The sequence below is a fragment of the Petaurus breviceps genome, unplaced genomic scaffold, assembly GCF_028583685.1.
Source record: "Petaurus breviceps papuanus isolate PSGF00001 unplaced genomic scaffold, PetGlider_PUasm1.0 37, whole genome shotgun sequence".
In the NCBI taxonomy this organism is placed as follows: domain Eukaryota; kingdom Metazoa; phylum Chordata; class Mammalia; order Diprotodontia; family Petauridae; genus Petaurus; species Petaurus breviceps.
The window spans coordinates 40,249,062-40,272,978 of record NW_027186296.1 but is presented as its reverse complement, the minus strand read 5'-3'; the positions used below and the strand labels follow the sequence as shown (position 1 = coordinate 40,272,978).

Sequence of the window (23,917 nt, the reverse complement as noted above, 5' to 3'; positions counted from 1 at the left end):
AGCTTGTCGAAAAAGCTGGAACCTTTGAGAAGGTTTCTCTGTGCTCCCAGGCTTCTCTGTAGCTGGGGAGCGAGCATCCCCGAGACAAACTCGTCAGCCCCAGGTAGCTTTTGGCCGACCCGCCCCACTTTCTTCTAGCCAAGAGAGGGGGAGCTCTGGGCTTGGGAGAGGGGGAGGGGCCCAGGTAGGGGCGGAGCCTGGCGGGGCGGGGCGGGGCGATCTCTGAGTCAAGCCCTGGAGGGAGCGGCGGTCTGTCCGGGAGCCTGAGTTTGGGCTCGAGCAGTCTCCAAGTACCCAGGCTGAAGGCGGGTTTGGGTTGGGGATGCTACAAGTACACATTCCGTCCGTGGGGCCGGAGGCAGCGGAGCCCGAGAGGAACCTGGAAAAAGGACACATGGTAAGTGTTCGGTTGGGTGCTCCCTTCGGAAAATGGGTCCTAAAGTTTCTCGATGGGGGATTTCAAAGCGTCAGGGAGGCAGCGTTCGCTGTAGTGGGACGGAAGGAAACTCTGGGCTGGGGGCGTTGGCTGTAACGGGAAGGGGAGACCTGGGCAGGAGCTGTGGGGAAGCTCTCGAACTAGTTTCATATCGAGTTTCCCTCCCTCTGCCATGCAAGTCTGGGGACTTCATCCCCCCTCCCATCTTTCTCCTGGATGTTAATTGAGAGGCGGGGGTTGGGGGCCCAAAGGCAGAGATTTTCCCTTCGAGGTTAGCAGCACTTAGAAATTGGGGGGGGGGTAGTCTTCGAACCTTGTAATTGGTGAACTTTGCCTTGGAGGGCAGAAGGGGTTGCATCTGACTCCTTCACCCCTATTCTCTCTGCCCCCCCCACCCCCTCGACCTAGATTGCTAGGAGGGGGAGAGGAAGGAGAGGTGAGCAGTCCTGTGTTAGTGTTCCCAGAGATCCCCTAGAGCCGAGGCAGTTCTGAAAGGGCCTTTGTGCGGGACGATGCTCAGCTGCTGAAATTGGCTTTTAGGAGAGGGTTGGAATCGGGTCTTCTCTTGGCTGCTCTGGGGTAAGAAGAGAAGAGAGAAACAGTGGGGACCCGCTAGCTCTACCTGGCCATTCCCTTCCGTGCTTACTTTTGCCCTGAATTTGCCAGGACTTGGGTGGCTCGCTTGTTCTCATTCCCTACGGCTTCCCCCTCCCTTCAGGTGTTCAGGGTTGAGGTCCTCTGCAACGGGAGAAGGCACACCATTCATCGGCGTTACAGCGAATTCCATGCCCTGCACAAGCAGGTGAGACGTAGGTAGTGTCTGTTCCTAGGGATATGGAGAGAACTGAATGACATGGGAGACCTATTTCTGTTCTACCTAGGGCAAAAGCCAGCTCTCCCCAGGGCTGGTACTCCAAGTTACACATCTGAGATCCGTCTTTCTTTCAAATCACTGCTCCACCACAGAGTGGAAAGCAGAAGGGGGGAGGGGGAGAACAATGGGAGAAAACCTGTGTGGTGGCAAGTTAAAGTAATACTGGAGTCTATGGTAAGATTTGTTTTTTTAGGTTGTTCTGCACCTGACTTTCGGGGTACTCAGCTGAGGTGATGTCTGAATTTACCACTCCCTTCTATTGGGACCTACCCAGAAGAGGCAAAGTATTGCAGAGGGTGGGAGTAAAGTGAGGGGACAGGAGTTGGAAGCAGGGGGGTGTTCTATTTAGGGCCCCAGTTCCTGGCAGAACTGAGAGTTCTAAGCAGGTTTCTTATGGCTTTGGACAGATTAAGAAGTTTTGCAAAGTGCCTGACTTTCCCCCCAAACGAGTGCCTAACTGGAGGCCCAAGGTTCTGGAGAATCGAAGACAGGGATTAGAGGCTTATATCCAGGTGAGAAGGGTGGAGCTGGGCTTTTTTCTAGAGACTAACATCTGGTCTCAATAGGAAATCTTTTTTGAGGGCTCTTTCACCACAGGGTACTCATAGTTGTGATGATGCAGTATGTAACCTGTCAGTAACATCATTGCATGTGTATCCGTGTGTATATTTGTCTATCCCCAATCTGAGCCATGCCTGGAATCCATTCCTTCCTCACCTCTCTTGAGATCCTGGGTTTTCCTGGGACCTCTTTCTACATAAAGTCTTTCTTGACACCATCACCTTGGTTATAGGTGCCCTCACATAACCATTTTTTGATTCTTTCTTTAAAAAAAAAAAACATGTATATATTTATGTCTTTCTCATTAGAATGCAAGCTCCTTGAGGGCAGGGATTGTTTCATTCTTGTCTTCTTAGCTCTAGTTCATATCACAGTACCTAACACACAGTAAATATTTAATAAGTGTTTGTTGACTATATTTCCCAGGGTGTCCTGTATCTCAATCAAGAAGTCCCCAAGGAAGTACTGGAATTCCTGAAACTTCGACATTTCCCTTCAGACCCTAAGGCCAGCAGCATGGAGTGAGTGGATAACAGAAGCTTAAGGGTGGGAATTGAGAAGGGTATGTCTTCAACTAGTACCTTAATGACACCAGTAGAGCTCTGGGCCTCAGAAGGCAGGTAAAAGCTGGCCTTTGGGGACCAGCCCAAATCTCTGCATGGCTTTTTGTGTTGCTGCCCTCTCTCTTCTAGACACTGACCAAATATTCCTATCACATAACTGATTCTTACCCCTGGTACTATTCATATTCTTCCAGGTGGATGCTTAGCCTTAAAACTTCCTCCCATTGACTCTTAAGCTAGCCAGAGGCTTAACTAGTAAATAAGTTGGTTTTAATTAGAAGCAAGGGTCCCTAGAGGCAGGTCCTGGTTGTCTCTGCCCCCATTTTCAGACTGCCCTCCCTGGAGAGCTGCTGGGGCTTTCCCTTGTTCAGGTGCCACTCAGAGGAGTTGGCAGCAATTGTTCATGCCTAGTAACAGCAGGCAAGCTGGAGAGCTTGGCTGAGTCCTCTTAGCCCTTGCCCTGCTGCCCCCTTGTGGTCACAAGCTTGACTGTGGGCATTCCCTCTGATGGTAGATGGAAACCTCTACCTTGCTTGTCTTAGCCTCAGATTCAGGGCTTGAAGGGATCTTCCTGAGGTCATCAAGACCCAAAGAGAAGTCATTTACTGTTACAAAGGTGACAGAGCTGGGGACTCTACAGCCAATAATTTTCCATAAATTCTCTGGAATGACTGTGTATAGGAATGGAAGTTCCCTAGCATCTCATTTGGTTTCCTTGATTCCTAGGTCCTATTCCAACTGTATGCATGTTCTTGGTGGCCAGCTCTCCACTCAAGGCATCCTAAATCCCAGGCACCAGTGGTGCTTTGTAAAGTAGACCTGACCGACCTCTTTTCTCTCTAGTGCCCAGCTACCCCACAGACCAGTCCTGAACTTCCACAGGGATCCATACGTTCAAAGCCTTTCTCTAGGTATGTAAAATGTCAAGAGTTGTAAAGGGGTTTGTAATTCTGAAGCCTGTACTATCTGTATTGGCACCAAGCAGGAATGGAGGACATCCCTGCACCTCCTCCAGTAACATTTGGCCTGTCAGCCGACCCAACCAGAGAAAGCTCTGGCAGCACTAAGCACAGTACCTAGAACCAGGCTCATCTTGGCTTCTGGTGTTACCACACATGCCTGACTCCCATTCTTAGGCTGTCAGCAGTTCAAACTCGAGAGGCAGCCAGTGAATAGTGGAGCACCATCCTTAAGGTTAGATTAAGAAGACTGACTTTGTAGCTCCCCGCATCTAGCCTGGCTTTCAGGACAGCTATAGGGTCCTGTCCTTTACTTTCCCAGAAAGGCAACAGGCTTCAGTAGTGAGAGGGCTACTTTAGGGGTCAGGGGATATATTCAGCTGACTTTCTTCCCCATGGTGATACTTATTAGCTGTGTCTGGAGAAGTCAGCCTATGGGTCTTGTTCTCACCCTTTCAACTGAGGCGGTCTTCAAAAATGCATTCTTCAGGGACATCATTGGTCCCTCCTATTCAGCCTGGATTTATTCCCTCTTTTAGAGCCTATCCCCAACATGGTGGTGAATGGAGTGCTGCAGGGCTTCTATGGCTACAGAGGATGCCCCACCGTGGCCCAGCTGAAGGATCCCTATTTCACACCACCCTTACTACAGCCAGGGCCCTGAAGGGACTAGAACATTCCCACCAGCTGTGCTGTCAACCAGACTGCTCTTCCCTGCAGCATCCTGACCCTTGGCCTAGGGGACCACAGGCTCAAAGCTGAATTCTTCTGATAGGACACAACCTGTACTAACATGAAGCTGGGCAGGCCCCTGCTACACCCTGTATTCTCTGATTGTGACCCTAATTTATGGGTGAATGCTGAGGGACTAGAACACTTGTCCCCCTGAGATAGGAAGAACACAGAATAAAAGGAGAGTCTCTCTTAGGGATGAGCCCAAAATAAACAAAGAATGGGCTGTTTATATTGGAGAAAAGGAACCACAGTGAGAAAAAAGCAAGGGCATTATACAGGGTGAGAGGATGGACGTGAGAATGAGGCAGGATGCTGACCAGTGAAGCAGGAGCTCCACTCTTTGGAAGTGAAAGGGAAAGAGCAAGGACTAGAAGGTATCCTCTCGCCCAGTGGCCACTGGTCCAGGAACTGCTCTCTGGTCTGCTTGCTTCCAAAGGCATCCAAGGGAGGGCAGGAGAGAGGGGGAGATAGGGCAAAGGAAGGTACCTAGTTCTATAGGAAACAAACCCTGAAAATTCTCTGGAATTTTCTTGCAGGGGGCTTGGGGGTAAAGGGTCATCCTAGGCTGGGCTAAGCTTAGATGCTTATTAAGGGCAAGGGATGAACCCAGCCCACTCGCTTTCTATAAAAAATGTTTTCTTCTTTATTGGCATGTATTTCTTTACAAAACCGGGTCTGAGGGACTGTGGAATGTGAGGATGGATTCTGGGTTAGCTCAGTCAGATGTCAGCACCACGGGCTGTACTAGGAACCCAGGGCTGGAACAGGGACCAGACCAGGCTTCAGTCCCCAAAGAGGGGAGAGCTTCCTGCACAGCCTATACAGCAGGTCTCCAGGGGACCCTACTCCTTGGCAATGGCAAAAGGCTTCTCCACTTCAATTGTGCCACACTCGGCTATTGTCACATCCTTCAGGGGCTTGTCCCGCCCATCTGTCTTGGTGTTTTCCACCTTTCGCACCACATCCTAATAAATGAAAAAAGAAAAATAAGGAGGAGGGTTAGTGTCATCAAATACAGTATTACCTAATCCAGAGAACTGATCTTCAGACAAGACTGAAATTATGGTCCTGCTGAGCCTATATCCAAAGGGTCAAGTAAGAACAAGGATGTTGTGGCTTTAAGTCAAAAAACTTTCCATTATCCTGCTACCAAGCTTTGGTGACTTCTGCAGCACATTCCTACCATATACCACTTTATTATCCCATATTTCTAGGCAAAGGAGGAGGTAGCAGGCACTTTGGTATGAAGATGAAGAATCTGTACTTCCTTCACCATACCCTAGGTTGGCTTAGAGCCTGGCAAAGGTCGCAGGATTTGGGGTTACGGAGAAGGGTTCAAGGCACAGGCTAACAGAAGTGATCCTGAGTCACTACCAAGAGTGACAGCTCATATTGATTCAGGAATTCTAAGGCTACATGTGTCCAGCTGTGGAGGACAGTGTAGCCTTCCCCTAGTCCCATCCCCTTCTCCCACTCATAATCCCCAGGGTAAAAAAAAGGATAGCACCCAGCCAAGCAGGTCCAAGGATGACTATGTTCAGGTTTGTCCACAGAGATAACGAATAAGGAGACGGAGCCCCCTGTGCTCAGGCCTTGGATGCTTACCATTCCTTCTAGGACTTTGCCAAACACCACATGCTTGCCATCTAGCCATGGTGTTTTGACAGTGGTGATGAAGAACTGGGAGCCATTGGTGTCCTTGCCAGCATTGGCCATGCTCACCCAGCCTGGCCCATAGTGCTTCAGTTTAAAGTTCTCATCAGGGAAGCGATCACCATAGATGCTCTTTCCTGCAAATTGAAGCATAGCCTAGCTTAGAGTAGAAAATTAAACTTCAAACTTGGTATGAGGGGGCAGAGACATCTCTGTATATGGAGAACACCTAAAGCTAGCTTGATAATACAGAATCAGGACAGAAAGTAGTCACTTTCTCTGGAACTATTGTCAAATCTCACTGATAAGTAAAATCCAGTTCCTATTACTGAAAAACAGAAATGACAAAATGTTTATGGAAATATGAGAAGCAGTACAATACATTAGTTAAGCTGTTAATGAAGCTTGAGAGAGAATGAAAGGAAGAAAGGGGATTGATATGGGAAAAAAGCTGTGGAATGAAATAAGGAGCAAGGAAATCCTTAAGAGATGAACTGTGCAAACCATGACCTTCCTGACACACGGTAACAGTAGTGCAAAGAGCAGATGGGTGGAGAAGGGCTTTGGTGGAAAATGAAGCTGACCAAGACTGCTAAGCTTTTGCCTCTTCAACTGCTAGAAGGTTAGGGAGAGGGGAAACAAAACATCTCTCACTAAGATTCAAAACAAGACTTTTTCTTATTAGGGAAAGGGGAGGGAAATGAGAAGAGATATGTTTTCTTACCCAGACCATTACCCTGGCATTGAACATCCTGGAGGACTGAATAATGATCCCTGATAAATGAAGTTTTATTGTACAAATGGGCCTCACTTCCCTACCCTCAGATTTCCCAGCCAGTTTGGAAACTACATTGGCTAGTATATCAATCAAGCCATTTTCCCTAGTGGGTTTTAGCTCTTGTACTGTCCTTTTCCCTTTACTTCCTGTCTTAAAAAAAAATATATATATATATATATATATATATATATATTAGTGAATAAGAACTTGGTTTTGTTCATTACATATAGAGTTTCCCTCAAAGAAAGTTCTAAAAAGGTTCCTGTTGAATGAAAAATGGCTTAACACATGGTTGCACAAAACGTAATGAAAAATCACTGTACTACAAAACAACAAGAAATTCAAAGAAAAGTGGGAAGAATTATATGAACTATAGATATAGATCAAAGAAAGTTGAACTATTAGAGTATACACTTTGACTACAATAATACATATGGAAACTGAACTCTCATGAAACAGCATTGAAACCAGTACTGATTCTAGCAGGCAGATTATGAAACATCTCTTTGTTTGAGGGGTGGTCGTACAGAGATTGCTATGGTGATACTGTCACCTATACTAAAGAGATAGGTTATTTTGTGGGTTTGATTTTCCTTTGTTACAAGGGAAGATACTGGTGGAGGGAAAGGAGAATATTGGAAAATGGCTGGTATAAAAAAAGTGTAAAGCCTTAAAAATCCATAACTTCCTGAAAGAAAGTAGTCTATATTTAATGCTTCTATTTTTTAATCATGTGTCCAAACACTCAATCCTTGGATGTGAACAGGATTTGGAACCAAAGGATGTGGGTTTGAAGTCTAGAATTGAAAATGATGCATAGTGAACAGAACCAAGAAAACATACACAGTAACAATATAAGACAATCCCAAAGGACTAATGATGAAGTATAGTATCTGCTTCCAGAGGAAGAGCTGATATTGACTGAATACAGACTGAAGCATGCTATTTTTCACTTTCTTTCATTTTTAAAAATTCAAGTCTTCTTGTAACAAAATAACTAATATGGAAATGTTTTATATAATTGCACATGTATATCAAATAACCTGATTGTTTACCATCTTAGAGAGGGGAAGGGGAGAAAGGGAGGGACAGAATCTGGAACTCAAAACTTTAAATAAAAATGTTTTTAAAATTTGAAAAAAAAAGTTCAGAATTGCTATTTGCTGCTTGTGTGACACTTGGTTAAGTCACCTAACTGATTAGGGTCTCAAGGTTCTTTACCTGAAAAATTAGGGGCTGGTCTAAGATGTCCCCTCTACTCCCTTACACCTCTCTCACTTTAAAAATTATTAATCTAACCCCCTCTCCCACCTTTATAATCTTCTAGGCTTGGATGACCAGACACTACCCCTTGGTCTTTCTCAACAGCTCTTCTCTTTTGTGAATATATTATTTATTCCCACAGTTTCAACTATCATTCATCTTTGGCAGATGATTCCTCAATTATTATTTATCTTCAGATCTGATCTTTCTTCTTAGCTTCATACAAACACCACATATTCAATGTGCCACAAAATAAATCAATCCATCTTTTGTCACCTGCTCCTTACTTCTTTATTTTTTGTCAGTTCATTCAGTACTCCATGTTGAAAACCTTGGTCTTACCGCTGAATTTGGGTTGCGTAAATAAGTTGTCAGGTTCTGTGTTTTCCGTTATTTTTATGGAATCTATCCTCTAAGCCATCATCACTACTTATCTGAATAAAAGAAATGGATAGTCTCTCCTTCTCTAACCTACCCTTCACTCAAAGGTACCATATTATCTTTCTGCACACCTCTGATCTCTCTTCAGCTCAAAAAGCTCTTCATCTTCCCCAGTATAAGTTCAAACTTCTTGATCTTACAGTTAAGGTGCTACACCAACTTTTTATTTACATTTTCTTACACTCTACTCCATGTGTACTTTGCTCCAGTCAAACTAGCTTTCTCTATTTTTGTTCATGTTATTCCCTATATTTAGAATGTGTATTCCTACCTCATGCCAGTCCCCCATCCACCTGCTGAAATTCTATCTTGCTATTGGGCTCCAATTCAAAATGCTCTCTTCTCCTAGGTTTCCTTCCCTACAACAGTTGGGTCTGTACTTCTCATGCACTTGCTATGTATCTTTGTGTGTCTGAGCTGGCACATTCCTATACTATATTACGAGCTTCATGAAGATAGAAACAGTCGATCTTCATCTCACATACTAGTAAAATGCCAGGTAGAAAACACTGTGGTGCTTAACAAATGCAGCTTTTGGTATCCTCTTCCCAAGTCAGCATCTTCATTCCTGACTTCTCAAGCTCCCATTTTGCATTTTAAACTGCCTGGTGAACATCTGGAGGTTCTATATTCAACATGCTCCAAACTCTACAAACTGTAGCCACTTTCAACTTCCTAATTTCTGTTCCTGACCACAGGCTTCATGGCATTTTTTGCAAAAAAAAGTGGGTTGTGACCATTATGTGAAACTTTGAAAAAAATTGTGCCAGTATTACTTAAAAATCATTTATTACTAAACTGTCTTTGGAGCAAGATTAGGATGCACGGAATACTTGTGAATATACATTAAAACCGAATACTGGCAATGCACTTGTGCTGAGAATTCTAGGCTGGAAATGCATGACAGATAAATATGTATCCATATGCCATTGGTGAATACATTGTTACTCTGTGGCTTGACGAATAGAATTATACTATGTAACGATTATGCAATGAAAGGCTATAAACCAATTTTTGAACTGGAAAAAAAAAGGGTGCAATGATTATGTGATGGCAACAATTATGTGCTGAAATACAGTAAAAATAATTCAGATCCTTCCAATATTATCACTCAAGCTTCAGCAAGCTGAGTAAGAGATTCGGTGACTTTTTGAAATCTATTCTTTCCTTTTTCATTCCCAATGCTACCATGCAAGTTCAAACTCAATCATCACTTTTATACCTGGAGTAGTACAGCTGCTTCCTTAACTAGTTCCCCAAAATCCAGTCTCTTAACTGCTTCCAGTTTTATCCATATACATACCACTGATCACCCCAAGACTCAACTTTGATTATGATGATCATATTATGATTATCATATGGCTAAAAGGCTGACTACTGTTTACTGAATAAAATCCAATCTAATAGGCTCTGTAATCAGACCCAGGGAACCCCCTTCTGGCTACCTCTCAAAGGCACCACCATTCTTCTAACACCTAAATTACAACCTCCAGGTCATCTTTTCACCCATACCACATCAATCAGTTGCCAAATTTTGTCTTTTGTAGCCCTACATCATTTCCTGGATCCACCTGCACATTCACTACCCCAGTCCAAGCCCTCATCACCTTGTGCCTCAATTACTGCAACAGCCTCTTACCAAGTTTCTCCCAACTCCACCTTCTACACTGAAATCACACAAGTAATTTTCTAAAAGTACAGATCTTACCATGTTATTCCCTTAGTCAAACTCTAGAGGCTCTCTATTTTTTAAATAAAATATAGGCTCTTCTGACACTTAAAACTCTTCACAAACTGGTCCCTTCCAACCCTTACAATCAGATACATTACTGCCCTCCACATGCACTGTGATCCAACCATATTTCCTAGTTGCTGCTCATCATCCCTTGCCCAGAAGTGGTGTGTTTGTACGTGTATGTACACGCTGTCACCTCCTCCCCTCCATAAAATGAAAGTTGCTTACAATTTCATTTTTGCCTTTGTATCTCCAATGCCAAATATAGTACCTGGCACACAACAGGCTCTTAATAAATGTCTGCTGATGCTTAGCTAACACTACAGAATCCTTCCATTTAGTCAACTCCTCCCAATCACTCTGTTTTTACTGCTTCTGTATTTTTGCTTAGGATGCCTCCTCATCCTTCACCCCCAACTAGACTCAAGACCTATTTCTTCTCTAAGCATCAGTCTTTAACTGATTTCCCCACAACTACTATGAATAAAAATAATTCATACTGCCTTCTTCTACTATTTTCTGCAGCTACTAAAATCTCTAGGTTAATTTTTCATTTGTATGTCCAGTTTTCCAATTTGATTGTAAGCTCCTTGAGATAAAGACTATTTTAAAGGCCCAAGAGGGCTTAGCACATTGCACAGTCCCTAGAAGATGATCAATAAATGTATTTGTTCTGGGGTTAAGAGGGAAGAGAGAGATCTTACACTGTATGCAAAATATCTTTCTGGAGACATACAGAATTTTTTCAAATGTATTAAGGGTTGGGGCGGCCAGGTGGTGCAGTGAGTAAGAGCACCGGCCCCAGAGTCAGGATGACCTGGGATCGAATCCAGGCTCAGACACTTAGCACCCACCCAGAAACACCTGGCCACGTAACCTTGAGCAAGTTACTTAACCCCAATTGCTTAAAAAAAATGTATTAAGGGTTAAAAAAAGGCTGGAATACAGTTAAATTTCAAAGATTTGGCCATGACACTGTAAAATACATAAATGTCTACAACAAGATGTGGTAGAATTTTAGCGTGTGAATGCTGGGGTATCTCATGTGAATGTCTTACCCCTATTCTTTGTCACATACTCTTCTCAGTTAGTTCTTCAGGAATTCTGATGCTATTCCCCAATAACAGTCCCCTTCCTCCTTTAAACAAGCCTGACTTATGATTTATTACATTCACCTAGGATTCTCCATGAAATACCTAGACATCAAACTCATCTACTATGCTGGAAGCAGCTAATTAGCAAGCTGCTATAAGATCTAGATCAGCATTTCTGCTGAGACTGTGAGAAATACTCTTATGCCATTTTCCCCTATCCCTGCTGGATTTATGTATGATAAAAAAAGCACTGCTTGCTCCAGTAGAAGCAAGTATATATCTATGGGGAAATGTAGAAAGAAGATATATTACCTCTTTTACAAAATATTGCCCAACATTCCCACCCTGAGCAGCAGCAACAAACTCTTTTCTCAGAGAAGTCAAACCAAAAGTGCAGGTTAGATATTACCTCCTGTGCCATCACCCCGCGTGAAGTCTCCACCTTGAATCATAAAATCCTTGATCACACGATGAAATTTGCTGCCCTTGAAGCCAAATCCTTTCTGGAAAAATAGGGAGGTAAAATAAGGGATCTGTAAGAGACCACAAGCCTAGCAGACGTAGAGAAGCACCTCACAGGTAATCCCAACCCTATATTACTAAATGCTGGGTTGAGGAGCAAGCAGGCTCAGTGCTCCCAGGCACATCTATGAAGGGCCCAAGATAGACTCTTCCCCACTTTCACTGCTCAGAAAGACCAATTTTCTCCCTGGGCATTGCTGAGAAAATTAGTCTCTCACTTTACATCATACCCTCTTGTTATGATGAGAGCCAGGGAGGCAAATAAACAAAGCAAATAGGTTAGGATGCCTTTTTTTTTTTTTTTTAAATAGCAATCACTAGCTTCAGCTTGGAAAACTTGGGTCTATCACTTTCTTGGAATCAAGTTCCTGTCACTTACCTCTCCCGTGGACAAAGCCACAAAATTGTCCACTGTCTTTGGAGTTGTCTTCCCAAAGAGACCAATGACAACTCGGCCTACATCTTCATCACCAATTCGTAGATCAAAATATACCTGAAGTAGAAAGATTATAAGCCTTAAAAAAAAAGCATTTCCCCCCTCTTATTCTCTCCTTAAGCTTTAAGGCAAGGTTCTTGATAGGGCAGGTGTGCCCACTGGTTACTAATATAAATGAATGAGGGTAATGTCTTGGACTCTGTATTTGCCTCCTAGGTCAACTTATTCTACAGCAGTGGTTCTCAAAGAAGAGAAGAAGATTCCCGAGACCCTTTCTGGGGGTCTTTAAACTTAAAACTATTTCTAAACAATACTAAGGCTTTATTTCCTATTAAAATACTCCTCTCCTTTTTCTTTTTTTTTTTTTTTTAAAAGCAATTGGGGTTAAGTAACTTGCTTAAGGTTACATCGGTGTTTCTGGGTGTGGTGCTGAGTATCTGAGCCCGGATTTGATCCCCAGGTCATCCCCACACTGGGGCCTGTGCTCTTACTCGCTGTGCTACCTGGCCACCCCACTCCTCTCCTTTTTCTAACTATGTATCTGCATGAGGCCAGATTTTCTTCATATATTTTAACTAAAACAACATATTACAATAAATTGAATGCAGAAGCAAATAAAATTTTATTTAAGTTAACATGTGGTGGGTTTATTGTCATTCTGAATATTTTAAAAACTTACCAGCTCTAATTTCGAATACAGTAAACACTGATAAATATAAACCACACTGAAAATGTCTTTGGGGGTCTTCAATAATTTTTGAGGGTATAAATGGGGTCCTGAGATCAAAAAAAGTTTGGGAACTACTGCTCTACAGTAAAGAAGGGGCAGGCAACCACAAACCCCTATCAGAGGTCAAAAGCCCTTTCAAGCCAAACTGTATATAACTTTTGAATTTAAAGGTCTACTATTATCTGCTAGCTTGATGAAAAGGCAAGTTAGGAAATGTAAGGTAGGGAAGGGGGAAAAAAACCCACCCCAAATTCCTTAAGTAATTTTCTCCAAGCATTGAGAATGAGCAAGGTCAATGTCAAAAACTGGTACTATTTCAGTGGAGACTGGGGCCATGGGACTGGGCTGGTTAGGCTACTTAAGGGTACAGCGGGCTTCCGCTGGTCCCTGTCTGCAGGGACCCCACGATTAGTGGACTGGGAGCAGACCCTCAGGGGACTTCTGGGGGAAGCGGGTTTACTCTCAAACTGGCCTCCGAAAACCTGGGCTGCTGGGGGGGGGGGGTGCGTTTCCCTGGGATGCTTCAGCCCGACATGCCCCGGGGGCTCCCTCCCGGCCCCCTCCCCCCAAGGCGCCTCCCGCCCCGCCGCCGCCCACCGCTCCCCGCCCAACCCGGCTTGGAAGGAGGGCATCCACCACGAGGGCCCCAGCCTCCCGGTCCGGCGTCGGGCCGCGAAGGAGGAGGGACTCCAGAAGCCGGATGAGGGCGCGCGGCCTCCCCGTCTGGCTCAGACCTTGGCGGTGACTTTGGGTCCCTTCTTCTTCTCGTCGGCCGCGGAGAATCCCGGCAAGAGCAAGAAGAGCACCGAGCCCAAGACGAAAGCGGCCACGACGAGCAGCTTCATGTTCCGCTCCGTCAGACGCAGCATCAAACCTGCGGGCGCGGCCGCGGCCTGGGGAACGCGGAGGCAGGAAGAGGGCGGGGCGCCCCCCCCCTCCTGCCTCCACCAAAATCCACGGGAAATGGGGGAGCGGAGGTCTTCACTCCCGGGCTTTGAGTACCACAGACACCCTATTTCCCCCCTTGGCCGGCACCAGATAGAGAATCCCTTCGGGGGGGCGGAGCCAAAGCTCTGGAAGCTCGTACCCGAGCGGACGCGGTCTCTTAGGTGGCTGCCACGTTCTCACCAGATCATTGGGCTCCCCAGCTGGCCAACCCTGACAGCTTTCTACTGATTCTCGCCAATAGGAAAAATAACTGAGCAGGGAGGGACAAAAGATAAAGAGACACTGTGATTGGACGACGACTCAGCACAAAGGGAGCCTCCTAGGCGAGCCTGGACCCCTCCCCCCTAGCCTAGGCGCCCAGGCTACTTAGGCTACTGGCTTGGGGTGTGCACTACTACTGGCGGATGGAATGAAAGTATTTATCGCGTTGCGAATGCAAAGGGGCAACCCCCTCTTATCACCAGCCTGGGGTTTGCTACCACACTACCAACAAGCTCGAGGCAATTAGGCTTGCTGCCTATCCTCTCAAACACAATGATGTTCTTAGAAGGAGTAGCCTGTCTTGTTGGATGATTTGGTCAGTGGAGTTCATTTGTCTAATTTAAAGATAGGCGATGGTTTTTATCCCCATCTCCAGGCTCATTCGACCGTCACTGCACCTTTGTTCACACATCTCTCGTTTTAGAATGCCCTACACCATCTCCTTCACCTTATATACCTACTCGTCATCCAACGCACAGCTTGAATGTGCATCTCAGGCGAATTTCAAATCCAAACTGCAAATTCAACATTCGTTCCACTATATTCTAAGTCCTTCTGGATGTTTTGTTTGAGAATGATATTCTGGGGAGTACTGATGACAAGCCAAGTCCAGCTCTCTAATCTCCATGACTAGAGGCTCCCTGAAGGGTACCATGAATTTGAAGGTGCTATTGTCTTTCAAATTGTCGTGTATGCTGTTACTTCTAGGCAGCGGAGAAAATTGTTAAGAGGAAGCAATGGCTTCCAGGGGATGAGGTTGGCTTGGAGCTGACCCTATTGCTGCTGAGGATGATGACTTTGATCTTCATTTGTTGAGGATCTGCATATTTTTATATACAATGTCAAGATTTGGACTTAATCCTAAAGTGTAGCCGAGCTAAGAAGCTACATTTTCACGGTCCTGAAAAGGGCAACTTAGTGTTTCTTATCTTATTAACCTCAAGTTACAATGTACTGGATACACAGAGTTCAAAGGTCCTCTCCTCCGCAAGGTTCATCTGGATGCAATTTGTGCAGAGAACCTCTTGCAACAGAGGACAATTCATTTTGTATTCGCAAACCACACAATGGACTCCATCTCCACCTTGGAAAAGCCTGGATCCGTGCGGCAGCCACTTCCCAACCCCAGCTTCTGGCTTCTCCTCCTTCCTGGACTCCAAGTCTAGAGCTTTTATACTAATAGAGGTTACTTTAAAAAAAAAAGGGGGATCTGAAACTCATGTGAAATCCTCACCAGAAGTAAGCATAAGATAGGACCTCAGGGAAAGGACAAGGCTCAACCCAAAAGGAATGAAAATACTAATGTCTCAGTAGCACCAGGGCGGGGAGATGAATGGAGAGCCTAAATCACAGGAAGGCTGGTCCTGGCTTGAGTGTTAGCCCCTAGAAATGTAAGAGGGGGGAAAAGGAAGAAAGAAAAGAAAAAGAAAAACTATGTAGGACCAGCCTGAAAGGTAAGACATTTTATTTTACATACAAAAAGGGTGCAAACTGAGTCCCTTCCCCTCCCAAAAGTGGGGAAGAGGTGTACTTTAAGATCACATTTGTGTTTCTCCTGCTGCCCTAGGAAATGGGCAATTCAGAGACAAAGATAGCAGGACCCATGTTCTCCAAAGAAAGCCACTCCCCCCTCAGAGGAGCTCTTCCCAGTGGTATATAAGCCCTTATCCCGGTAGAACCATTTCAAATACACTTTAAATTGACATTCAAGTTAAAAAATACTACAAGTTTCATTTTCACAGCTGAGCTTCGAGACCAGTGCCAGGATTTTATGAATAAAATATTGCAATACATATTTAAAATAAAAGATAAAAAACTCAAAAAGGCATTTAACAAGAATCAGACACATCCACACAATATCAATTTAAAAAATGATTTCCACAGCTGATTTATACATTTTACAGTAAAAAAAAAAGTTGCAATCGATATCCCCAACATCCCCTCTTGAAAGTACAAGGGCAAAGGTTAAAGAAATAGACAAAATAATAATATAATAAATTATAGCTTGCAATATATCCAGTGGGAATTTGTGACAATATTATTTTCCATTGGGGGTTAGAATATTTTTTGGTATCATCTACATATTTTCTACTGTTACTCTTCTTTCTGTTCGACAAATGAGAATTTTTACCAGGATCAGCATACTGCACTCATCTGTCATTTGTTTTCTTCAGAGAATACTCAGGAATAGTTTAGAGCAGCTTGAGCTGTAAGTAGGTAGGGTTTGGAAATACATACATACATACATACATACATATGTCAGTATATAATTCCACTCCCTACCCCCAAAGAAATGGCTCATTTTCCTGAGACATTCCTAACAGACTGACAACCTTTTAAAAAGGCTTTCTGTGCAAGAGATGACCCAGGATTTGGTCTACAGCTCAAGAAGAGGAGCATTGAAAAAGAAAAAAATCATGTGCACAATGGTGGGGCAAGACAGAAGAAAGCTGACTGGCAAGATCACCACATTCCTGGTATTTATTAGCAGTAAGGTGATTACGGACCACCCCCATATGCTACTAGGGACACCTCTCTAATGTGACACCTTGCAGACAATGATGGCATTAGATATTTTAATGGAGTGAAAGAAAAAAAAATCTTGTTTAGATAACTGAGGTTTCTTTATAACGATGAGTTTGGTAAATCAAACTAGAAATACATGAAATACACATTCACTTTTTCCTCCATAGGCTGGTCTATACACAAATACTGGAGTGGATTTCCTGGTTGATTTGGGGAAAATATGCTTTCCAATGTCTACACTCAGTGAATTTAAATCTATCTACTGTTTTGAGTACAATGAAGAAACCAGTTCTTTTGCACTCAGTTACCTGGAAATGGAGTTAAGGAAAACATAACAATGTTTTAAGACTGCTTAATTAGTCAAGTACACTGAAATTCTTACTTTGTGGTTAAAACACTGCTCAAAACTTCAAGTACCCTCAAAAGGGCCACATTTTCCTTTCCTTTAAAAAACTAAAGCAAAAATAAAATAAAACCAAAATAATCACTTTAGATTCCTAACTGATCCTTCGTGGTGAAGACCCTAGGAGTTGGGGCCTAGGAGCCATCCATAAGGCTTCTGTGCAGGTGACTGGGCCCTGGTTTGTCTGTGGAAAAGCAGCTTCCTTCAAGGCAATGCCTTTGTTTTTAAAGCACATACTGACAGCAGGAAGGGAGACCGAGGCAATCATTCCAGCTCTCTGGACTCCTAGGCTTGGTCATATTCACCGTGGGTATGAAATGATCCACTTAGGGTCAAGTCATGACTAATAGGAGCAGCAGCAGCAGCAGCAGCAGCCCAGGAGAGAGGCAGTACTGGCCTTGGTGGGTTTTAACCACTTCACAAAGGCTGCATGCATCACATGCTCCAAGTCCAGGGAACCCTGACCCATCTCTCTGACATTGGATACTACTCAGGCTGGCTAACCTGTATGGAAAACTGGCTTAAATGCAGGAAAAGGAGAGGTCTAGAAAAAGTGGCTAGGGAGAGTGGAAGGAGAGAGAGGAACAAAGGAGGTTTAGAGTATGTGCATGCCTGGGCATAGAGGTACATGGGGGGCAGGGAGGAAGACAAGTTCCTCTTGGGGGATACTCCGTTGGAAGCAGTGCTTTTAAGAAATGCATGCCATGCTCACTGGGCAAGGAGGAGGGGTTATGTCTTACATTAAAAAAAAAATTAAGGCTGTGATCCTTAGTAACCACTTTGAAGTAATGTTCCAAGTGCTGCATATTCTTGGTGTTAAAAAGCAGTTACTAACACTGAGAATCAACACTGAATGAGCATTATATATTTACTTTTCCATTTAGCTATATTGGAAGCTGCTTTAAAAGGAGATACCTTTTCTGGCTAATGGGCAGTATATGCTTTAATGCATTTTCAAGTATACTGAGAATAAATAAGCAATCACTACTCACATGCTGGAATCCTCCCGACAATGGCTGTCTACTGGTTTTACCTGCCCCTGCATTAGTCAGCTCTCCACGGGAGCCTTAAGCAGGCATAAAGTTTTCTCTTTGGGTCCACACAGGCACTCACACACACCCACAACTCTCACACACACACCCTTTCCTTGGCCCCGTCAGACAAAGAGCAGTCAGATAATGTTCCCTGAAGCCATTACAAAAGCAAGTTGATTGCTGGAGGGAGAAGCTGCTTGTCTCCTGGGCAAGTTCGAGATCTTGCCTCTTCTGGCACTCTGGAATGAGTCTGCCTGGTTTGTGTGAAGCTCCAGAGCAGATCTGGAGACAGGGCTAGTGGTGATGGAATGACTCTTTCATACTTAGGATGCAACACAGTTCCTAATTCTGCCCTGCTAACATGGGGAAAATACTCTAACACTTGGCCAGAACAATGATAGTGCTCTTTACCTGGTTCAGAGAGAACAGGTGAAGCCTCCTTGGTGTCAACACAGGTGTAGCTAGGGAGTTTAGGACTAGGAAAGATGGTGGAATCCCAGTATGACCTCTGTCTGTTTTAATGCCAATCTGCATATGCTTAGGTGAGTTTAAACAGTATAGTATTATTGGGTTAGCAGGAGTAAACAAAAGGAGTTTCCTGAATTTAAGGTTATATAAAGATAAATGGGTTTTTTGGTCAATCCCTGATGGCCAGAAAACAATGAAAATGACTTAACAAGAGTTTGAATTACCACAGTATGCAGGTGGTTTTGGAATTCACACACTTAACAGTTTCTTTCCAGAGGCCACACTGTTAGACAGTCACAGGATGGGAAGGAAAAGAAGCCCCGGTATCACAAATGGCGGTGTAGCTGCTTCCTAACTTGTCTAAGAACTCTTTCTCCAGCTCTGCAGGGAAGGCTGTTCCTAACATTCACTGGAGGCAGGTCTCCCACAGGCAGTTTTTCATCCAAAGACCCTGTAACGCTTGAGTCTAGCTGCTTCTTCCAAGTGACAGTGGTGTGATAGCGCTGTAGCAGAGGCCCTGGGCAGGCATGAAACATTACCAGGATGCTGGGGATCTGGCTCCTCATTCTACACCTCTTTCATGAAAGCTAAATCTTCAGAGGGCATCAGAGGAATAGGTCATTGGGAAGGAGCTCCTCCAACTACTTAAATCCCAACCTTCAAGAGCTATCCCTTAAAAACAAGCAAACAAAAGACCCAACAAAAGTCATAGACACATCTGCAGGTGGGTTTACCTGGTGGCCAGGCAAGGCTAGGACACTGCCTTTTTTTTTTTTTTTTTTGGTGAGAGGCACTTGGTTAGGGTTGAGATTGCTAGGCCACACCAGGCTCTTCTAGGATGTGCCCCTTTTTCTAGAATTCTCCTGGGTGCCTTTTGGCAGACCCTTCTTTGGGAAGGGATAAGGAAGGAGTAGTTAAAAGAATTGCATATGCACCAATTTAAAACCAGCACTAAGCCATATATAAGTCTTACAAACTGGGATGTAACCACCAGGTAACAGGGCAAGGAAGTGAAGTTCCAAACATTCAAAGTCTTCTGGGGAATATGAAGGAAACATGGAGCCTCCCTACCGCTCTGCATTTCACATACAGAAAGATTTCTTGCTAAATTAACAAAAAGAAAAATCACACTTATTATCTGAGCTACACAAATAAGAAGTCAGTGAAGCTAAACTCCCAACCCAGGTCTTCCTGGGGCAGCTGGAGCCCCACTATGGCTCTAGCCAGCACTGCTTCTGCTCCATTCAAGTAAGGCAACAAGAGACTTGGTAGCAGAAAATGGCTAACTACTAGAAATTATCTCCATACCTGTAAGTTCAAAGGTACACCCAAAATTTGGAGACCAGGATTTTCATATGATAAAAATCATAAGACCAAGGGATGCCAACTTCCTTCATAGAGAGGGCTCTCTTTAACTTTTCTGTAGTAAGAGACCAAGAAGGGAGAAGGGGAATATTTCCCTCATCTTCATCCTTCCCAAAATAAGACCCTTCCCTGATAAGGATAATTCCTCTGCCCCCTGTCAATCAGTCTAGGATGCTCGGCCAGAATCTTATCACTGTCTTATCATTGTCTGGACAAGCCACTGAATTCCAATGAAAATACTAATCTAGATTATGCCCTGTTCACGCAGGAAGTGGAAGAGTCAAGCCCCTTCCCAGTGGTGTGTCAGCATGAAATGATGGTGTGCAGAGTATTTTGAGTGGAAGGAGACCTAGTTTTTTCATCATTCTACTTGGAGGGGATCCCTGTCCTTTCTCTAGGCTCACTGTCCCACCCATACTATAGTTATCCCTGCTATATAAACTGACAAAGTGATTGAAAATCTTTCTCTACAGTTCCCTTTTCCCCAAGGTTTTCCAGAACCTAGTGATCTTGTCTTACCCACTTATTCCAGTGTTTAATTTCTTGACACTGTATCTTGCTGCCAGCTAGGTTTATTGACCTGCCTAGAGAGGTGTACATAGGCTTAGCTTACAGCAATGTTAGGCAGATCACATGGTCTACAGTCTGGCTTCAAGGGTAGCCTGGTGAGCAGACATGGTCTACACCAAGCCTCATTTCAGCTGCTGACAAACATCCCCAGTTTCATTCCACAGTCAGAAGGCAAAGAACAAGTCCACTCCTTTCCTTGCCGTGCTGGCTTTCCTCCTCGTTTTTTCCCTCCCCACAGAAATGTGTGGTGATAGTTATTTCAATTTTACCCCAATGTCATCTGGAAGTCACAGTTATCTAGCCAGACAGGACCCATGCTGTGTGAGAAGCAAAACTTTTTTTTTAATTTCCTGGTTGGTCATCTGCTTCTCTAGGATAATTCATTTATCCAAAGTTAGTCTTCAGTCCAACCTAGCTTGTTTATGTGCACACAAGCGAGGACCACCAAACTGTCAGGTCACGAGGCTCTGGGAGGGACATTCACCAGCTGAGAAGTAGGACTGGAAATTCAAGTATGGCTCCTTACAGACCTTGCCAATCTGAGTGAGATGATTCAGATGGCTTGAGGTTTGGCTTCTTTTTTTCTGAGTACTGAAGACCAAGATCCTTATGTTGAGAATGTTCTCTGGACCCATGTTTCTCCCTCAGTGGCTGCACTAGCCCCACTCCCTCCACAAAGAAAAAGTAAAACCCCAAAATAATCAGACACAATATGCATCCGCCATGTTATTAAAAAATTAAAAGTGCAATAAGGTCAATTTTTCTTTTTCCAAAACAATTTGCACTGTCCTATTACTGTTTAGAGAATAGCGCTCATTCACCAAGAAAGCCAAGAACACCAACTCTACAGGGACAGTAGATTGCAAATTTCTCACAGCTTGTGTGCTAGAATGTAGCATCACAAGGAGGGAGGGGAAAGAGGGAAGGGACCAGCATCCTATGGCCAAATCAGGGATCAGTGGCAGCACAGATGAACAAAAAGAGGAATTCTATTATGGGAGCCTGGAATGTGGAGAAAACCTTTCTCCAGCTCCACGCTTGCCTTTCTCCCACTTGTTAGCTGCCTACCCTGTCTGGGGAAGGTCCTCTCATCTTACCATTAGAATATAAAGCCTTTACTTATTAGTCTTTTCACTGGAGGAGGGAAAGGCAGAGCATAGGAGTAAACTGAGGAAGAGAATAGTAGTCAAGTTTTTGTGAATGACACCTTCACTGTAAACAATGGGAAGGAAAGTCAACTTAGGCAGCCCCAAGTGCAAGCAGTAGTGGAGTCGCCCGGGAGTCTGGATCCCACTAAGAGCCTCCGGCTTGGAATTAAGCGGTGAACCGGTTCAGCACTGGCCAACCCCATGCTGGCTTCCTCTGGGGCATCTGTTTTCTTCTCTTTTTGGTTTTTGATCTCCACCCTCTCCTCTTCCGCTCTCCTCCCAGAGAGGAGTCCTTTCTAACAAGCAATGGCAGGAGCTGCAGGTGCAACTGAAGAGTCCCCAGGGTTTGGGGGAGGGGAGGGGACTCCTGGGAGGCACTGGTCACTTGTGGCGCTGGGCAGTCTTCTTCCTTTTCCTCTTAAAGAAACAGCAGCACCTGGAGTACAAAGGACAACACAAGTCAGCTGATGGCCTGAAGCCCCAACAGACACCTGCTACCCCTCTGAACTGTGAGTGGTGGGCTTCTCTCCCTTCGCAAATGGGGATGGAAACCCACCATGTAGAGCATGCAGGATGGGTATCTGCTAGGAAATCTGAAGACATGGCTGCTCTGTCTCAATCTGAAATGACCCAATCTATTTCTCCCCACACTAATGTAAAGGCAGGCCACCAAGTGCCAGAAACTTGGAGGAATTGGAGGAAAAGCCTCATTCTAGCTCTCCTATAAAATCCCTTTGCCTTTCTTTGTAACAAAATTAGGCCTGGGAATTGCTGGGCTGCATCACAACACCCTGCTCGCATCTTTTCTTTGAACATCAAAACTCTTCAGACTGGTGGCAAGGACCATCTACAGGCACTACTGGCAAAAATGACTTGAGGCACACAAATCTCACTGAAAGCAGATGCTTGAGGCTCTTGTAGAATCTAATGGACAACTGAGGACCTCTTGGTAGAGAGATCAGGAAAAGCTCCAGCTCAGAGTGGGGGCCTTTGAGAATGCTACTAATAGGGAACAAAGGGAAAAAAAAGGAAATAAGAACGCCTTAATAACATCTTTTAAAATCTTTCAGGGATCATTGGTCTGACAACTGATTACTAAGACACTGAATAAGGCAAAATATAGCCTTCCCTAGACTTCAGCTGATGTTCCATATTGTGTTTAACAACTGGTCATATTTAAGATTAAGGGTGAAACACCATGCTGAGTTTAGGGCCAGCTTCCTTTGCTGAACCCTTGAGTGCCAACTGATGGTGCCAATCCAATGAGAAACCCTTTTCCTAAGGCTCACCCTTGTCCCCTACCTCTTCTTTACTTCCTTGTTAAAGGTATAAAGAGGAAAGCCATTTTTGCGGTGAATGAGAAGTCCAAAAATTGGACAGTGAGGGCAGTGGTGGGGCTGGCGAGGAGGCTCCTTCCAGGGTGGTGAAACACAGAAAACGAAAATGTCAGGTGGGGAAAAAAGAGGAAAGGGGAAAGTCATATTTCAGATATAATTCAGGCTTGCTAATAACTTAAAAGAAAATCTTCAAATGTAATTAAGGTTGGCTCTTTTGGGCTTTTAATTTTAGGGTTATTGCTCAGAATGTTAATGTTAATGGAATCAGATATCTGCTACTTCTTTGCCATCATTGCTAATTTCTTCTTAGGAGTTAAGACCCCGTTTTTCATTCAGACACTTGGAAATAAAAGTCAAATGCAAATTTTCCTATAAAAGAAGACCTCATAATGCTCTGAACTTAGGCTGAACTCCCTAAAACTAGATCACTTTGAAAGTTAAAAAGTACATATAAGTACTCGCTGAAAAACAACATTAAGGCTGTACTTTTATGTAGGAGATTTTTGAAGGAAAAATATGTTTTACATATTATATATGTATGTATGCATATGTATGTGTATATATATATACATACACAACAATTGGAGTTTCCACATAGGGACCCCAGTTAAAACTAAAAAACCCTCTTAAGACTTCTTTCCCCAAAAGGAACAAATACTCAAAATTTCAACAGAGGAAAATTCTTAGAATTGGAAATTAATAATTAATCAGAGATAAGTACTGACCATCTGGATGTAAGAAACTGGTAAGAACTTAAGAAGATTTTTAGAGTTCTTCCAAAAGGTTCTCTCTTAAGTACCATCAATGATATTTGTCGTTTACTGTTAATAGGTGATAGATAATATGCCTCTAGAAAATTAAGGATGCATAAGCATTTAATAAATGTTTTAAAATAATGACCAAACAACCTTTGATTACTTAGTGCTTGGTCAATGTTGGTTGTAAGATTACTTAAATGTCAAAGGTGGAATGTGAGCAAATATTAGCATTTATTTTCTGGACTTAAAGTGACCATCCAGGATTTAGTTAAATAAAACAACTTAAGTTGCAAGGGGTTGATATTTTAATAGTTTTGTT

General features: G+C 43.8%; 4 protein-coding genes across 7 annotated transcripts in view; 2 read left to right on the top strand and 2 right to left on the bottom strand.

The window, feature by feature from the left end:
• The first annotated feature begins 226 nt into the window (after window positions 1-226).
• SNX22 (sorting nexin 22) lies at window positions 227-4,495 on the top strand. The gene is made up of 6 exons (XM_069098335.1): window positions 227-397; window positions 1,155-1,238; window positions 1,718-1,822; window positions 2,298-2,392; window positions 3,278-3,345; window positions 3,933-4,495. The coding sequence occupies exons 1-6, from the start codon at window positions 323-325 to the stop codon at window positions 4,055-4,057; spliced, it is 552 nt and encodes a 183-aa protein (XP_068954436.1). The 5' UTR covers window positions 227-322; the 3' UTR covers window positions 4,058-4,495.
• Window positions 4,496-4,747: 252 nt separating this feature from the next.
• On the bottom strand, window positions 4,748-13,741 carry PPIB (peptidylprolyl isomerase B). Of its 2 annotated transcripts, none has more exons than XM_069098334.1 (5): window positions 13,515-13,741; window positions 11,994-12,107; window positions 11,502-11,595; window positions 5,734-5,918; window positions 4,748-4,867 (listed from the first exon to the last, which is right to left on the bottom strand). In XM_069098334.1, exons 1-5 carry the CDS (start codon window positions 13,647-13,649, stop codon window positions 4,844-4,846), a joined length of 552 nt encoding a protein of 183 aa, XP_068954435.1. In that variant the 5' UTR covers window positions 13,650-13,741; the 3' UTR covers window positions 4,748-4,843. The 2 variants fall into 2 exon arrangements, with proteins under 2 accessions (XP_068954435.1, XP_068954434.1); XM_069098333.1 differs by having other exon boundaries at window positions 4,748-5,093; window positions 13,515-13,725.
• Window positions 13,742-15,848: 2,107 nt separating this feature from the next.
• CSNK1G1 (casein kinase 1 gamma 1) overlaps window positions 15,849-23,917 on the bottom strand; it is a 292,028-nt gene continuing 283,959 nt past the window's right edge. For all 3 annotated transcript variants that reach the window (XM_069098331.1, XM_069098330.1, XM_069098332.1), the window contains one exon: window positions 15,849-21,939. In XM_069098331.1, coding sequence (XP_068954432.1) covers window positions 21,885-21,939 — 55 coding nt within the window. In that variant the 3' untranslated portion in view covers window positions 15,849-21,884. The remainder of the gene's footprint in view (window positions 21,940-23,917) is intronic.
• TRIP4 (thyroid hormone receptor interactor 4) overlaps window positions 17,549-23,917 on the top strand; it is a 374,079-nt gene continuing 367,710 nt past the window's right edge. The window contains exon 1 of the mRNA XM_069098326.1: window positions 17,549-17,552. The gene's annotated coding sequence lies outside the window, so the exon portion shown is untranslated. The remainder of the gene's footprint in view (window positions 17,553-23,917) is intronic.